The following is an 18,363-nucleotide window of genomic DNA, read 5'->3' on the forward strand; positions in this document are numbered from 1 at the left end:
TCGGCCACACGAATGAATGCATAGATTGATGTTGTACATTCGGCCATAAGCTAGCATAATGAGACTTTAATAAGTTAAATTTGTTTGAATTAGCTCAAGAGCTTAGAGGACCAAAGTTGGATAAAGGAAAGGAAAAAGTGATCGAATAGCCGCCGAAATCGTTCGACAACATCCGAGGTAAGTTTTAAGTGATTAAACGTTGAGTAAATTCAATCATAATAGGACATAATGAGTTGATTTAATAAGATATGATGTGGCCATGATATGTCTTAAACTCAAATGGTAAGTTCATAAGTGTTTGGACTTGGAAATTTAAGAGCAAATTGTAATAATTTGCTTTGGACAGCAGCAGTAACGTGATTTTAGAAAATCACTATAAATTGTTGGTGTGGAATTATAGGCTGCATAAAATGTAATCAAGGCTTAATTAGTCTAGTTTCTTATAAAAGAGACCTTGTGAGCAAAGCAATTTCCTATAAAGAGATATTTAAAGTTGTGTGAGACGGTGTCAGAATGACTCTGAAATCCCCTGTTCGGTTTTTAGAAAATCATTATAAATTGTACAAAAATGGTTATAAGATAAAATTTATATGCTTAGACTCCTTAATGAGTCTAGTTTCAAATGAAATCAAATACAACACATTTTGAATTCTGTAAAATGAGAAATTTGATTCGTAGTGAAGAGTGGTCAGATTAGGCAAACAGTGAAACAGGGGAAACTTTAAGAAAAATCTGGTATTGATTGGCCAAACCTAAAATTCTGGAAATTTTATGGATGGAATATATACGAGTCTATATTCAGGAAAAATTAACGGAAAGTGATTTGGAGTTTTGTAGCTCCAGTTATAAATAATTTAGTGACTATTGCTCAGGAAAAACAGCTTGTGCTGAATTTGAGATTATGTTGTAAACCTTGATAAACTTGTTTTAGTTGCTTATAAGCTATTGATTAAACCCATACGTGAATTCTAAATTGTGATATTGGAAAATGATAGATGTAGATTCAGCCAAGACAGTGTGTATACGTGAAAGTATATGTGGTATGTGAAGTATATTTGGATAATTGTGATGTGAATACATGAAAATTTATATTTTGATTTAGGATTTTATGTGATGGATGTGAACATGCGTATGTGTGATAGGGCCGAATGGCCAATGTGATGAATGTGAACCCGTATATATATGTGTGATAAGGCCGAATGGCCAATGTGATGAATGTGAACATGCGTATGCGTGATAAGGCCGAATGGCCAATGTGATGAATGTGAACCTGTATATATATATGCGTGATAAGGCCGAATGGCCAATGTGATGAATGTGAACATGCATATATGAGATAAGGCCGAATGGCCAATGTGATGAATGTGAACATGAATATATGTGGTAAGGCCGAATGGCTAATGCGAAACGTGTATGAGATGGATATGTGGTAAAGCCAAATGGCTAATGTGAGATATGTACGAGATGTGTATATATATATTGTGGCCAAATGACAAACGGTGAAAGGTGTGTATTATTAGATTTTTGGATGAGGCAAATGAATTACAAATATGACAGTCGATGTGAATGTTGTAACATGTGATTAAATGTACATGAAACTTGGAAATATATTCCGGGTAAGACCCGATGACTACGTGTGGAGATTTTGTCCGGGTAAGACCCGATGACTACGTGTGGAGATTTTTTCCGGGTAAGACCCGATGACTACGTGTGGAGATTTTGTCCGGGTAAGACCCGATAACTTCATGTGGAGATTTCGTCTGAGCTAAAGGTCTCGCCGATAATCCGAGTAGAGGTTAGAGCTATAAGACTTCGTAATAAGAATTGCATATAAATATATTCAACGCGAAAGGTTAAACAGGTATGTACTCCAAGTTTATATGTGAGCTTGATTTGAACTAAATCATAAGGTAGTTATGTGATGCATATGAGAGCAATCTATGAGACTATTCCTATGATTATGTGACTTCGGATCAGTGTGAGAGGATATGTGAAATCATACAATATATCTATGTCACATGAGCTCACTTTTATGTGAAAGTTTATCTGCCTATTGTATATGATGAGATGTGCATATTCGGTAAAGGGATGGTATGCCCGAAGGAAGAGTGAAATAAAAATATGAACAACTATGTTATAATTTGGTTGTTATCTGTTGTTACTGCTTAAAACTTACTAAGCATTGTAATGCTTACTCCGTTTACTTTGTTTTCTCTATTTTATAGATCTCATTGCGAAGCTACAGGCTCGGGGATCATCAGCAACTAGTCACACTATCACTATCCATTGTTTGGTACTGCTACGTTTTGGATTATCTTATGGCATGTATAGAATAGACTAGTAGTGAGAGGATATTTTGGTTAATGTATATAAGTCATGCGAAAATGGCATCTTTTGAATGTGTACTTATAGAAGTTTAAATTGTATCCCTGATTGTCTCTAGTACTTATCTAAAGGAATGTTCAAAAAAAAAAATTTACTGTTCTGATATGAGTTTCAAGACTGGTAATGCCCCTTTATCTATTCCGGCGACGGATACGGGATTGGGGTGTTACAACAACGATATCAAAAATATAAAAATTATTAAAAAGGGGTAATTGATGGACTTACATGCAAAGAAATAAAGGGTCGAACCTTCAAGCTAGCTTAACAATAGAGTTTCATATAATTTATTTAATATAATTTTAACATATAAAAACAAGTGGAAACCAAGTGTTATCCGTCCATGCCACACTAATATGGTCTAATTGCAACATTAAACCTCTTCCTTTTTACCTTTTAAGTCATTTAATTAATAAAATTCCAATAGTGAGTAACTTTTATAGGTTTTATAAATTAGTCCTTTTTTTCTTAATTAACTATTTAAATGTCAAAATTAATGGACCAAATTTTAGCACGACACTTTACTAACATCGTAAATATTAAATAAATAATATTTATCAACTCACACATCGAAATTGTTGTCCTGAAACAACAATTTCCGACACCATTGAAAAACGGATTGTTACATATATAAAAACTTTGCGTTCAATCAATACAACACATCTATTCATAGTTTTCATATTTTTACGATTAAGTCCATTCGATGTCAATACTAAATCCATTCTATGCCAATACTTTATGTATATAAAATTTCTAACTAATAGTAAAACAAAATAACACAACATATCAAGAATTAATAAAGTTCATACGAACTTACCTAACCAAACAAGCAACAAATACGACATCGAGAACTATTTCGTAATTTTCCTTTTTCTACGATTAAGCTTCGATTGATTCAATCATTGATCCATGCAAAGGTTGGAAGCTTGGTCGAATGTTTTTTTAGTTCATCCATGGAGAATTCGGTTGGGAAGAAGAAAATGAGAAAAGATGATGACTTATTTGTTTTCTTTTATGGTTTATCTTATTTTATTACTAATTAAATATTATAATTAACATATTTTCACTTAAAACCATGCTATGACCATCCACTATAATGGAATATGGCATTATTTCCATTTAAATCCCTTCAATAGTACTATTTGACTCATTTAGCTAATAAAAATTAATAGTAATTAACTTTTACAGTTTTTACGGTTTAGTCCTTGTACCTCAATTAGTCATCCAATTACTAAAATCTCAGGACCAAATTTTAATTCACCTATAAAACAACTTTATAAATATTTAATAAAAATATTTACGAGCTCAGTTTATCGAAACGAGGTCTCAATGCTTCATTTTCCAAAATCATTGACTTTTGAACCGATACAGAAAGGTTAGGAAGCTTACCAGCTTGATAAATCATCAGTTACTTTTACACAAACTTTAACTTCTTTACTCCATGCAGATAGTTCTCAACCTTTCTTTTTTACAACTAGACCAATGAAGAAGATAGAGAAAAAATAGAAAAATGAAAGAATAACACTGAGAATAATGTCTCTCCTTTACATAATACTCTCTCACTCCCTTCACCGATCAAAAATTCAGCAGCCAGGTGTACATATCCATAATCATCATGTCTCCCACTAAGATATTTTTCTAGTTCAATCATAACGAACCAAGGTTGAAATCTAACCTTTCCACAACATACCCGCCAATTCCCTTTATTTCCACTAGAACCTACTCAATTTATAAGCTTTTCAAATTAATACTCAAAATCATGATTCCAACGTAAACTTAACATTTTAGGGTGTAACATAGACAATACAAGGCAAAGGGTTGCTCACCTTTCTGGCTAGTTCTCGTGTCGCCATGTGTACCCATCGAAGGTAAAGGTATAACAAGTATGTTATATTATTTTGAATAGTTTTGGATGAAAGATAAATATATTAATTTTAATATTTTATTTTTTAAAAAAAATTATTTATTTTAATTTTTTAATAAATTAAAATCAACTTAATATTTTCTACATTAAGTGATAAATAACTGACCTAGCTATTTATCTTATTCAACACTTTTTTGTTGAAATTTTATGTTACCTAAAAATTTAAAACAATTATAAAAAACATTTAAAATAATAAATGCTGAAATGAAAATTTTTAATCAAATGAAAATTTTCAATAATTTTATCAAACACTTTTTTCTATTCAAAAAGTAGCAGTGGAAAGGATTTTGTTATTTGATGGGCTGCTAGTTGGCTTCGGTTTAGCAGTTAAACGAGTAAAAATGGGGGTCCTCAAGACCTTTTTGTCAATACAAACTTTTATGGGCTTTTCATAAGCAAACAAAATTTGGGATGCCTCTCAAGTCCAAGTTCCATTGTTGTGTAAAAAGAAGAAAGACAGAAGCGCATGTTAAAGCAGGTTTTGGGCCAAACGTAGACTAAACTTGGCAATGATGTCACGGGCACTGCTCTATGTCTCAGGGCATTAGTAAGCATTACTATAACTGGCATCTATTTCTAACCCTACCAACTGTGCTGATTGGTGTTGGTGATCAGCTAAGATATATCCACATACACCAAAGGGACCTAAATAAAGATTCATTCCCTACCTAGCTAATCTTCCAAATTATACTCAACTATTTGAAAGCAAAAATTAAAAAAAAAATCAAATCAAATATTGTATAATGTTGATGCTGCAAGTTGCAATTCACTTTTCAACTGAGTTGAGTATTTGATTTTGTCGACATATTTTGACTTGATGAATGTATTTGATTTTGTACATATTTTTAAGGGTTCTATGCAACGGAATTCGAGGTTAATTGCAGAAAGAAATTCTGTCAAGGATAACTTAAAGTGATTTATTGTGATAAACTTGTTTTATTTATTTAAGATTTGTCATCAATATGTTTAATTGAAGAGGACCTCTACTGTATCTCATTCCTTAATAAGAAGACTGATTGGAGGTTAATATCAATCACAGTAACTTGATTCAGAAGCCTACAAAGCATCTATATAAAATAGACTTGTTTTTATCTTTTGTGTGTGCAAATAGAGAACTCAGTCAATTTATTGCCCAGCACATTTATGAGTGACTTTATATTGTAAACAAAATGTTTTATCAACTTGGACTGGACTAATATTTCACTGGAAAAATTTTGGTAAGAGAGTTGAATGTTTTTAATTGCATAGGAGTGAGGCTATAAGAAGTGTGAGTTAAGCTTAAATTATTTTTTTAATAGATTTCTCTCTAAAAAAAAGTCCTTAAATGTAGCATTGGATTCTAACTACGGAATCAATTGATTGGGTTGTCTGTTTTACGTTTCTAGTTTTTTTTTTTTTTTTGGTATAATACGTTTCTAGTTTTTATTGTACTTGCAATTCTCTCTTGTACTTTTTAGTTCCTCTTTCATGATTTTCATTAATAGTAACCTATCTGAGTAGCTTCTTGATCATGTAATGTCACACAATCCCCTTTGGATATAAGAACAACAAAGTTTTGGATCAGTTATGGTTGGTGCCAATCATATACCGCCCAAAATATCACATACTGATACTGATTGTTACCAAATTATGAATACACTTTTTCTAATTAATATCTTGGTAATTGATTATGCATAGCATCTTTTACTTTCAAAGCATATATTAAACAAATTTAATTAATATATATCAATTACGTGTAGCATTATTTATATAAATGAATAGTATTTTATATTAATAAATTTAATTAGCATCTTTATGCTTCCTTGATCGATGACATTGCTCTCCCGTTACCTCTATATACAAGTTTATGGTAGTAAAATTATTATGAAAGTTTTTGTATTAAGAATTAAATTGTATTTTATTTATTTTATTTAAAAAATGGATAAATTAATCTCTATACATCAAATAAAAAATAATTTGATCATTTTTTTTAAAAAATTCATCACTTTGTACTGTTAAAAACTGACATGACTAACAGAATAACTAAATAGTGACACATGACATGTAACGTATACCTCTTTTTAATGTATAAGGAGCCAGTTTTAATTGTAAAAATAGATAAAAAAATTAATAAAAAGAGTAATTTCCTTTTTAATCTAACATATAATGATTAATTTACCCTTTTTTAATATAAAAATTAAAATACAATTTAACTTTTAGTATAGATATCTCTACCATACTTTTACCACTTTATCTACCTAAGCTTGATGTTGTTAACTTATTCCTTCCCCTTCTGCCTTAAAAGACAATTAGCTTATACTCCTACACAGAACCATGAATTTTATATTGCTGTATATTAAGATTTTAATTGGATTTACTAATGTTTATATCATTCTCTCACTTAATAAATCAAAACAAGCAGATAATACCATGGAATTCGACATATATATTTAAAATATATGTATGTATTTTACTAGGTGGGGTCCATGAACCTCAATTGGAAAAATAGAACTACGGACAGCTAGCCTGCTCGGCCGCTCCTATTTGTTTACATATGCAATATGGCTTAATTCGGCGAACAACTATTTTAAAAACCATTTCATAAAATCAAGTAATCAAACCATTAAACTATGAGCTAATGAATCTGGATCCACTGGTGTGATTCTAATAACCCAAAAAATCAAAGCAACACAATAAAAAGGATATATTTTCACATGATTATATATAATAATTATATATAATAATGGTAAAAGTATAATGGAGGATGCTATATTAGAAGTTAGGATTGTATTTTGATTCCTATGCTAAAAAAATATATATTAGTCATTATATGTTAGACAAAAAATAAACTGACTCTCCTATTGAAAATTTTATTCATTTTTTATATTAAAAAATGAGTCTTTATATATCAGCATGTAATACACGTGACATACCATATGTCACTATCTGGTTATTCTGTCAGTTATACCATCTTTTAAAATTACAAAGAAATGAAATTTTTAAAAGAAATAAACAATTTACTCTTTGATCTAATATAGAGGGACTAATATATCAATTTTTAGAGTAAAGGCTTCCCAATAAAAATGCTTCACCTTATTGCCATGAATATGCATGAAATTTCAAGTCTTTGAGATTTTACTCAGTTCATATCGTTTACATACATCTATGCCATACCATATACAAATAAGGGATTAGAATTGAAAACAAAACCTTGACAGATCTGAAACTCAGTTCAATCTGAAACAAAAAAACATGATAGTCGTATAGAAGTTGCAGAAAACAAAATTAAAGGCCATTAAAGTTGGTGCAGTGGAACAAGGCTTTTGCAGTCATTTCCCTTTCGAATCTCCAAATATAATTCAACCCCACAAGCAGCTCAGTGATAGCTGCTTCGGTCTTTTCTTTATTCGCAAAGAAAAGAGTTTGGAAAAGAAGAATAACATTTGTTTTGGGAAACAAATTCTGGTGCTCAAAGCTCCTTTCACTTTGCCATTTGATCATGTTGTGTGCCAATGGCGATAACCAACCCAATATGCTTCTCACAGCTGTTCTCCATTCTCCAGCAAGGACTGGATCACTCGCTGATGACAACCCTATTCCTTTTAATCTACCCCTTAAACACGATCTAATACTGCTAGGAAGCATGGAATAAAGATCGTCTCTTGCATCAACGCCTACTAATTGTGGTGACTTGATCATCTTCTCCATAATGATAATCAAATTCGCATAGTGTAGAGCTAAAGCCGCCGCCCCTAACGTACTTGATGGAGGCTTTAAAAGCTTCGAGTTCGACTCGAAAAAACTTACCGCCGGCTTCGAAGAAGTCTTCAATGGACCTGATACAAAGTGAAAAGTGTCGGGGTTTTGAGTTGGATGGACAGTTGCAGAAGCTGAGAGACTTCGTGGTAAACAAGAAGGATACCCAAACTCAAACCCGAAAAAAACAAGCTTCAACCTTGCTAAAATAGTGAAAATCGATCTCACAAGTATGGAAACAACCATGTCAAAGCTTTTGTTCCATAAACATCTCTCTTTCAAATACTTAACTTCTTGTCTTTGCCAAAAAAGCTTTGTTTGCAGATCAACAATCTTTTGTTCTTTGATTGAAGATGGTTTATATTCTTTACACTTTCTCAAGCAGTTCTCAATTGTAGATAACTCCTCCATTTCTTTATACAAAGTTACCGTAATGGTGACATACTTGTCCATCTTCTTTCTTTTAGCTTCCATATCTTTAGAACTCAGAACCCAGCCATGTCTATCATGACCTGAGTTAGCGAACTCATCGAACCACCCATCGAAACCTTGAAGATCCGAGTCTTGGCACCTTTTGCTTATCCTGGAAATGGATTTTGCTACTACCCTTATATTTTCAGCCATTTCAGCACACGCCAACCCTAACAGGAAAGACTCATCGTTAGAAACAATCTTGTGGACTCCTTCGAGAGATAAAGATTCATCACGAAGACGAATTATGGTCTTATCTGAAAGACAATTCCAGAGCTGTAGAAGCTTTGACATAAGTCCAGCGATTTCAAAGGATAAAACCCCAACGTTGGCTTTATGATTTGAAGATCTTGCAGTATCAAGGGTGTTGGATATGGTTTTTTTGAGTTTTATGAGCCATGTTTCAAGAGCCATGAGGCAAAGAAGATAGGAATGGATCCACTGAAACAAATGGAATGCAAAGAGAAATAATTGAAGAGTGGAAGTTTGCAGAGGTAAAGGGATAGTGAGTGAAATGGGAGGAGTTGAAAATTTTTGCAGATTTGAAGCTCGTGGGATGTTGATTGAGCCCATTATAGAAATAGCAACGCCATTATAAACTGTTCCATTTTTCAAAATTAAATAAACAAAGGGAAACTACAATATTTTTTTTGCCCAATTATAAAAAGCTATAAAATAACTTTTAATTATTAAATTTTTTTCTTCTTTAATCACCAGTCAATTATAAAAAAACGAAATTTTAAAAAATTCAAGATAATTTAAATGATAAAAAAATAAAATTAAATAGTTAAATAATTTTTTATGATTAAATTACCACAAAACAAACAAACTATAATTGAGTAACTAATATGACTTACCTATAAATAAATAAAAACAAAAGAGAGCTTGGAGAAGAGTTCCATTTCAAATAGATGCAAGGCAGCGCGTGACCGATGGAGTAACCGGATTGTTTATTTGTCTTTTTTGGATTTGAAAAACAATGACTTTAAAAGCGCGTGGGGCATATTTAGTGGTTTCAATATTTGTAATAAAAAGGGGAAAAATTATTTTGTGGTTTTTTTTTTCTTTTTGATTAATTTAATCAAATAAAAGTGTAATCCCCTAAACTCAGCCTAGACGCTATGGCCGAATCAGGGAGTGTAACAAAGGAGGTTTTGAAAATAGTATTACTTTGATAAAACTTTCCACAGTTGTTCGATAGATCATTTAAGTTATAAAACCCTTACTCATTTTTAAAACTTTTATCAGAAACGTTATTTTATTTCATTTACCAAGACATAGTTTACAGCGAAAGTCTAACAAAATCGTTATATTTTGGAAATTAAGTTCGTATTTTTAGAAAAACCTTTGTTTGCATAAAACCGTCATTTTCATAAAACATTTTGACAAACCATACAAATAAACAAGCAAACGAAACCAAAACCAACAGTTAAAAACCATACAGTCCAGAGAGTCTCAGAAATTATAAACTCTCAATTATATCCGAAATTTTAAATAAAAGCCATAAATTACTAAGTATATTCAGTACTCGGTCGAGTGGTCACCGCTGAGTTTCTGTCGCACCGATCTGCCCAAGTCTATGGATTACCTGAACAGAGCAGACAAACAGATGTGAGTTTACGTAAACTCAATGTGCAACCCAACAGAAATAGACATGCAAACATACATAAATCTCATATACAGTCAGAAATAGATTCGGACTCATGTCCATTACAGATGACAGAATCAAATATACATATCAAATATACAAAATCCTACCCCCATCCTCTACACACCAACTCCGACCATCCTACCACACCATGTGGGGTTAAAAACACCCACCCATCCCTACACATCATATCGTGCCATTACGACACATATTAGATAAGATGCAGCCAAGCTGCCAGAATAAAGGCGAAGGTCGCCATACAGAACACTTCCTCCACATATACAATTCCCACTCCAAACATATTTATAGATTACAAATACAGAATATCGTGCTTAACATGCTTGCATACAGATATTAGATATACATCAAGTAGAATAATTAGACACGCATAACTGTGTCCTACTCAGAGCATACTATCAGAATAACAGATCACATTATCTAGGGTTTGGTTAGCTTTTATCGGCCCTACGATAGGCCCACAGTCGATCGGAACGACCGTGCAACACTAGGGAAAATTTTAGAATTATGGGCTCATATGCCCGTGTGGCCCACACGCCCAAATTGGCCTCACCCGTGTGTCCTACATGGCCTAGCCCAAAACCCACACGCCCGTGTGGCATGCCTGTGTGGGCCCACACGCCTAACTTGGCCTAGCCAATGTGGCCCACACGGCCACATCCACACCACCACACGGTCATGTCTTGCGCATGGCCATGCCCTCGTCAAACACACGGCTGTGTCTCGTACACGGCCAACCACACGGCCAGGCATACGCCCGTGTGGCATCGATAGTAAAGTTTTTGGCTATTACCGAAGCTCGCTTTATTGTGTTTTGGGAACACACCTGATTCGATTTTAATGCGAAAACACTCCCGAAACCACTAGCACATAAAATTAAACAATAAATCACCATATTAGCTGCTTAAACCGATACCAAACCGAACTACCTCGAAATAGACAATCCTTCAAACCACAAAAACCTTTACCTTCAATTGAACAATGGTGATTTTGTACAACTACAGCGCCGATTAGAAGCCCCCAGCCTCTTAATCTTCTCCTAAACACAAAATGAACCCTATTAATCAATGATTCCCTAACCTAAAATAGTAACCACACTTACTAGAAACACACAAAGAACAACAAATAATTGAAAAATCGAGATTAATTGATAGGATTTTGATAGAATTTTAGAAGCAAGGAAAAAGAAACAATTCTCCCAATCAGAGAGAAAAAACGTCAAAAGAGGTTAGGAAACTTTTGGGAAAAAAATAGAAATAGAATAAAAACTATTTCAAAATCCCACTAATATCCTAACTCTCCACTAATTCACATCCAACTACCTTAAAATCCCAACTCCACCGAAACACTAAGACACAACCGAACAAAATTAACATATTTGCTAATGCAGGGACTAGAACACAGGACCCGCAACACACCAACTCCTTACCACTCGAACTAGCAGGCTCATTCTGATATGAATTAACAAACAATTTTATATAAGCCCACTCAACAAGGGTAAGACTTGGATCAAAAATAACAAAATTATCAAATGTGGGACTTGAACCCAAGAACTCAAACATGCATAAGACTTCTGTCTATTAGACACCGCCTTTAGACGATCCCGAATCAGTCTAACCTTATTCTCGATCTCAGAAACCAACTTAGGACCCAAAACCCGACGCTCACCCAACTCAGTCTAACATAACAGAGTATGACACTTACGACCATACAAAGCCTCGTAAGGTGCCGTCTGGATGCTAGACTGAACATTGTTATTGTAGGCAAACTCAGCCAGTGGCAGATAATCCTCCCAACTACCTTAGAAATCTATTACATAACTCTAAAGCATATCATCCAGTATCTGAATCACCCTCTCAGATTGACCATCGGTATGAAGATGAAACACAGTACTGAAGTCCAATCTTGAACCCAGAGCTTCATGTAATTTCTTCCAGATTCGAGAAGTGAAGCGAGGATCTCTATCAAAAATTATCGAGACTGGAACCCATGTAGTCATACAATCTCGAAGAAATAGAACTTCCCTAACTTTTACAGAGAGTAGTCCGTCCGAACCGAAATAAAACAAGCAGACTTGGTCAATCGATCCACGATGACCCAAACAAAATCCTTCTTAGTGGGTGTCAAGGGCAACCCACTAACGAAGTCCATTGTCATTCGTTCCCATTTCCATAAAGGAATCTTAACAAGTTGAAGCAAACCCGAAGGCAACTGGTGCTCAGCCTTAACTTGCTGGCACGTCAGACAACGAGCAACGAAATTTGTAACCTCACATTTCAAACTTGGCCACCTATACAGTCCACGGAGATCCCGAGTCATCTTATTACCACCAAGGTGAATAGCATAAGGGCTACTATGCGCCTCCCTCAAAATCAACTGCCTCAGATCAGAATCATTCAGTACACAAATCTGACTTCGAAAACACAGAACTCCATCTTTATTCAACCCAAAATTTGAAGTACTGCCATTCTTAATCTGACGGAACCGCAAACCCAGAGACTTATCCCCTAACTACTTATCCTGAATCTGATCAATCTAAGTCGGCTTAACTTGTAACTCGGCTAACAGACCTCTATCATCAAACAGATTAAGGTGGGTGAACATCGCCCTCAAATCAGTCATCACTTTATGACTGAGAGCATAAGCCACCACATTGGCCTTACTAGGATGATACTCTATCGTGCACTCATAATCTTTAAGCAGCTCAATCCATCGACACTATCTAAGATTTAATTTCTTCTGAGTAAGGAGGTATTTGAGGCTCTTGTGATCAGTGTAGATGATACACCTTTCACCATATAGATAGTGCCTCCAGATCTTCAACGCAAAAACCATAGCAGCAAGCTCGAGATCATGCGTCGGATAGTTCCCCTCGTGAGTCTTAAGCTTTCAGGACACATAAGCCACAACCTTACCATCTTGCATCAGTACACATCCCAAGCCGACGTGTGATATGTCGCTATAGACCACAAAACCTTTACCGGATTCAAGTTGTATCAACAGAGAGGCCTGAGTCAGAACAGACTTGAGCTTCTCAAAGCTCGATTGTTGCGCATCAGTCCAGACAAAAGGAACTCCCTTATGCAAAAGCTTAGTCAAAGGAGTTGCAATAAGAGAGAACCCCTCGACAAACCACTGATAATATCCGTTAAGACCCAAAAAACTACAGATTTCAGATACATTCTTAGGCTGTTTCTAATAAAACACCACCTCAATTTTTCCAGGATCAACTTAAATATCCTTAGCAAAAACTACGTACCCCAGAAAAGTTACCTCACGCAACCAGAACTCACACTTGCTCAACATAGCAAAGAGCTGTTTCTCTCGGAGTATCTGAAGCACTACTCTAAGATGCTCATCATGTTTATCCTCGGCCTTAGAGTAAACTAGAATATCTTCGATGAAAACCACGATGAAATGATCTAAATATAGCTGAAAGACTCAGTTCATCAGACCCATGAATGCAGTCGGGGTATTCGTCAGACCAAAAGGCATAACTAGGAACTCGTAATGTCCATAACGAGTCCTAAATGCAGTCTTATGAACATCAACCTCCTTAACTCTAAGCTGATCATTCCTAGAACAAAGATAAATTTTTGAGAACACTAAAGCTCCCCAGAATTGATCTAATAAATCATCAATCTTCGGAAGTGGATACTTATTCTTCATAGTCAGCCTATTCAACTGTCGATAATCGATGCACATCCTCATGGTGCCATCTTTTTTCTTCACAAACAGAACCAGTGCCCCCCACGGAGACACACTAGGGTAAATGAAACCACGATCCAGAAGCTCTTGAAGTTTAGTCTTAAGCTCCGTAAGCCCTTTCGGTGTCATTCGGTAAGGAGCGATGAACATCGGAGCTATACCTAGTAAAAGCTCAATGCGGAACTCAATTTCTTGATTCAGAGGTAAACACGGTAACTCCTCAGTAAAGACATCTAAAAAATCCCTCACTGTTTTGATATCCCCGACAGAAGAGTCTCTAGAGATAGAAACACTGATGTAAGCCAAATACGTCTCACACTTTTTTCGAACCAGTTTCTCAACCACAAGAGCGGAAATTACATTAGACAGATAATCTCGACACTCATCGATCACAAGCACCTCATTATCATCCTCAGTCATCAGAATAACCCTATTAGTTGCGCAATCCAAACTAACTCGGTGCTTAACCAACCAATCTATACCTAGAATCAAGTCGAACTCCCCAAATGATAACTCCATCAGATTTGCCAGAAATATAATACCTTGCACCTCTAACAAAACATTCCTATAAAGTTTATTAACCTGAACAGACTGCCCCAACAGACTTAGTATAATAATCTCACTAGAAGTGCTCTCAACAGAAATACCCAGGTTTTTAGAAACAGTATTAGCTACATGGGAGTGTGTAGAACCTATGTCTATTAGAGAAGTATAAGATACATCAAAAATAAGGAACGTACTAGTGATAACATCAGGAATATCTCTATCATCTCAGCGACAAGCGGCATAAACCAACGCAGGCTGCCTCACCTCAGTCTGACTAGCACCTTTGCCCGGTGCTCTCTGTCATCGACCAATACCATTACCACCCCTAGCTGATCCACGGCCCCTAGGTGGCTACTGAACAACCTTTTGAGGCTGTACAGAATCCGGTTCAAAAGCTTGCATCTGATCAGCCCACTCTAGACACTCTCTAATACGATGCTCCAATGACCCACACTTCAGATAAGCCTTTAACCTCCTCCAACACTCGCCCGGTTGACGCCTACCACAATTTCCACAAGGTTGAATCCTAGTAGAAGCAATAAAAACCCCCACTCTAACTGGCCCATCAGGTCTGACCCGTTTCTTAGGCCTCTGAACAGAACTAGAGGGCACCGAATCCCTTTTATTCTTGCCTCTCTCTCGGTCCCCATTCTGGTGCTCCACGCGCTTAACCTTTCGGCGATCTTCGCCTTATCAACCAGAACTGAAAACTCTTGCTCCTTCTGTGGAGCAATCAGTACCCTTAAATTATCCCTCAAGCCATCCTCAAAGAGGATGCACTTCTCATACTCAGATGCCACCATGCCTGGAGCGTAGCGGCTCAACCTTAGAAACTCGACCTCATACTCGGCCACTGATCTATCACCCTATGTGAGATTCATGAACTCATGTCTACGAGCATCAACGTAGCTTGCTCCCACATATTTCTCGTGAAAAGCAGTCTAGAAAAAGTCTCAGTTCAGTTGATCAGGCTGAGTACCCACCTCAATCGATAACCATCGCTAATATGCTTCATCGTGAAGCAAAGAGACTGCACTATTAAGTTTTTATCGGGAGTACAATCTATATCATTCATGATCCTTTCGGTAGCCTCCAACCAATACTCAACCACAGTAGGGGCAACTCTAGTGACACCTTTCAACAGCTTAGCACCATTAGATCGGAGTCATTCAGTTACTGATCCATAGCCCCTAAATCCAGAATGGGGTCCAGCAACCCTCTCCAATACCCTTAACATGGCTTGGGACAGTGCGTCGTCCCCAACCAAACGGCTTTGAGACCCAGTCTCAGTAGCAGGCGAAACCGGCGTCTCACTCATATCTAAATTTGGCATATTACCTAGAGAAGAAGACTCAGCTCGATCCCCTTATGGCCTCTACCACAGTAACGAGTACCATGTCCATGAGTTTCACTAGTGCTCATCGTAAATTTTTAAATTTTATCTACATTATAAAACTTTATGTATCAGTTCCAATATTTATTAGCAGATATTTTATGCATAAATTATCAGAAGTTCAAAAATGTTTTCAGAGGTATAAGTCTGTAACTATTTCAATATAGTTTCAAAAAGTACTATCTATAGTATTTTCAGAATATACTATCTAAGTTTTAGAAACACTTACAGGATCCGCGCTGAAGATTCGGTGTACCACATACTTTCTCAAAATTATCCAAATTATTTAAAAATTAGTTCTTTTTAAAATAAAATTTTGGAACCTAAAATTTCACAGCCCGAGTTTTGTAACCTGGCTCTGATACCACTATATGTAACACTCCTAACCCGGCCTAGACGCTATGGCTGAATCAAGGAGTGTAACAAGGAGGTTTTGAAAATATTGTTACTTTGATAAACTTTCTACAGTTGTTCAATAGGTCATTTAAGTTATAAAACCCTTATTCATTTTTAAAACTTTTATCGGAAGCGTTATTTAATTATTTCATTTTCCAAGACACGATTTACAACGAAAGTCTAACAAAACCATTATATTTTGGAAATCTAGTTCGTATTTTCAGAAAAACCTTTGTTTGTGTAAAACCGTCGTTTTCATAAAATATTTTGACAAACCATGCAAATAAACAAGCAAACAAAACCAAAACCAATAGCTAAAAACCATACAGTCTAGAGAGTCCCAGAAATTACAAACTCTCAATTAAATTCAGAATTTTAAATAAAAGCCATAAATTACTAAGTATATTCAGTACTCGGTCGAGTGGTCACCGTTCAGTCTCTATTGCATCGATCAGCCTAAGTCTGTAGATTACCTAAACAGAGCAGACAAATAGATGTGAGTTTACGTAAACTCAATGTGTAACCCAACAGAAATAAATATACAAACATACAAAAATCTCATATACAGTCAGAAACAGATTCAGACTCGTATCAATTACAAATGATAGAATTAGATATACATATCAGATATACAAAATACTACCCCCATCTTCTACACACCAAGTTCGACCATCCCATCACACCATGTGGGGTTAAAAACACCCACCCATCCCTACACACCATATCGTGCCATTACGACACATATAAGATGAAATGCAGCCAAGCTACCAGGATAAAGGCGAAGGTCGCCATACAGAATACTTCCTCCACATATACAGATATCAGATATACATCTAGCAAAATAATCAGACATGCGTAACAGTGTCCTACTCAGAGCATACTATCAGAATAACATATCACATTATCTAGGGTTTGGTTAGCCCTTACCAGCCCTACGATAGGCCCACGGTTGATCAGAACGACCCGTGCAACACTAGGGAAAATTTTAAAATTATGAGCCGATAGGCCCGTGTGAGTCCACACGCCTAGATTGGCTCATCCGTATAGCCCACACGGCTTGGCCCAAAACCTGCACGCCTAACTTGACCTAGCCCATGTGGTCCACATGGTCACACCCACACCACCACACGGTCGTGTCTTGCGCATGACCATGCCTTCGTCAAACACATGGTCGTGTCTCGCACACGGCCAACCACACGGCCAGGCACACGCCCTTGTGGCGTCGACAGTAAGGTTTTTCGGCTTTCATCGAAGCTCGCTTTTCTGCGTTTTGGGAACACACATGGTTCAATATTGATTCGGAAACACTCTTGGGACCACAAGCACCTAAAATTGACCAATAAATCACCGTATTAGCCGCTTAAACCGATACCAAACCGAACTATCTCGAAACAGACAATCCTTCAAACCATAAAAACCCTTACCTTTGATTGAACAACAGTGATTTCGTACAACTACAACGCTGATTAAAAGCCCCTAGCCTCTTAATCTTCTCCTAAACACAAAACGAACCCTATTAATCAACGATTCCCTAGCCCAAAATAGTAACCACACTTACCATACTTACCAGAAACGCATAAAGAACACCGAAGAACTGAAAAATCAAGATTAATTGACAGGATTTTGACAGAATTTTAGAAGCAAGGAAAAAGAAAGAATTCTCGAGTCAGAGAAAAAAAAAGTCAAAAGAGATGAGGGAAATTTTAGGAAAAAAATAGATATAAAATAAAATCTATTTTAAAATCCCACTAATATCCTAACTCCCCACTAATTCACATCCAACTACCCTAGAATCCCAACTCCACCGAAACACGGACACACAACCGAGCAAAAATAACATCTTCGCTAACGCAAAGACTCAAAACAAGACCCCCCAACACACCAACTCCTTATCAGTCGAACTAGTAGGCTCATTATGATATAAATTAACAGACAATTTTATATAAGCCCACTCAACAAGGGTAAGGCTTGAATAAAAAATAACAAAATTATCAAATGTGATACTTAAACCCAAAACCTCATACATACACCCAAAACATTTAACCACTAAAACATATATATATTTATGTCAAATATTTACAGAAATAAAAATAAATAAGTCAGAGCATTACAAAAATTATATAAAGTTAGATGTTATTAAAA

At 35.8% G+C, this 18,363-nt stretch overlaps 1 protein-coding gene across 1 annotated transcript; it reads right to left on the reverse strand.

The window, feature by feature from the left end:
- Window positions 1–7,396: 7,396 nt before the first annotated feature.
- Window positions 7,397–9,079, reverse strand: LOC107892047 (protein PSK SIMULATOR 1). The gene has a single exon (XM_016817014.2). The coding sequence runs from the start codon at window positions 8,924–8,926 to the stop codon at window positions 7,571–7,573; it is 1,356 nt and encodes a 451-aa protein (XP_016672503.2). The 5' UTR covers window positions 8,927–9,079; the 3' UTR covers window positions 7,397–7,570.
- Window positions 9,080–18,363: the final 9,284 nt, after the last annotated feature.

This window comes from Gossypium hirsutum, chromosome D09, assembly GCF_007990345.1.
Source record: "Gossypium hirsutum isolate 1008001.06 chromosome D09, Gossypium_hirsutum_v2.1, whole genome shotgun sequence".
NCBI lineage: Eukaryota > Viridiplantae > Streptophyta > Magnoliopsida > Malvales > Malvaceae > Gossypium > Gossypium hirsutum.

Bases quoted from the DNA above. Each gene is read 5' to 3' on its own strand.
- LOC107892047 (XM_016817014.2), bottom strand. From the start codon at position 8,926: ATGGCTCTTGAAACATGGCTCATAAAACTCAAAAAAACCATATCCAAC.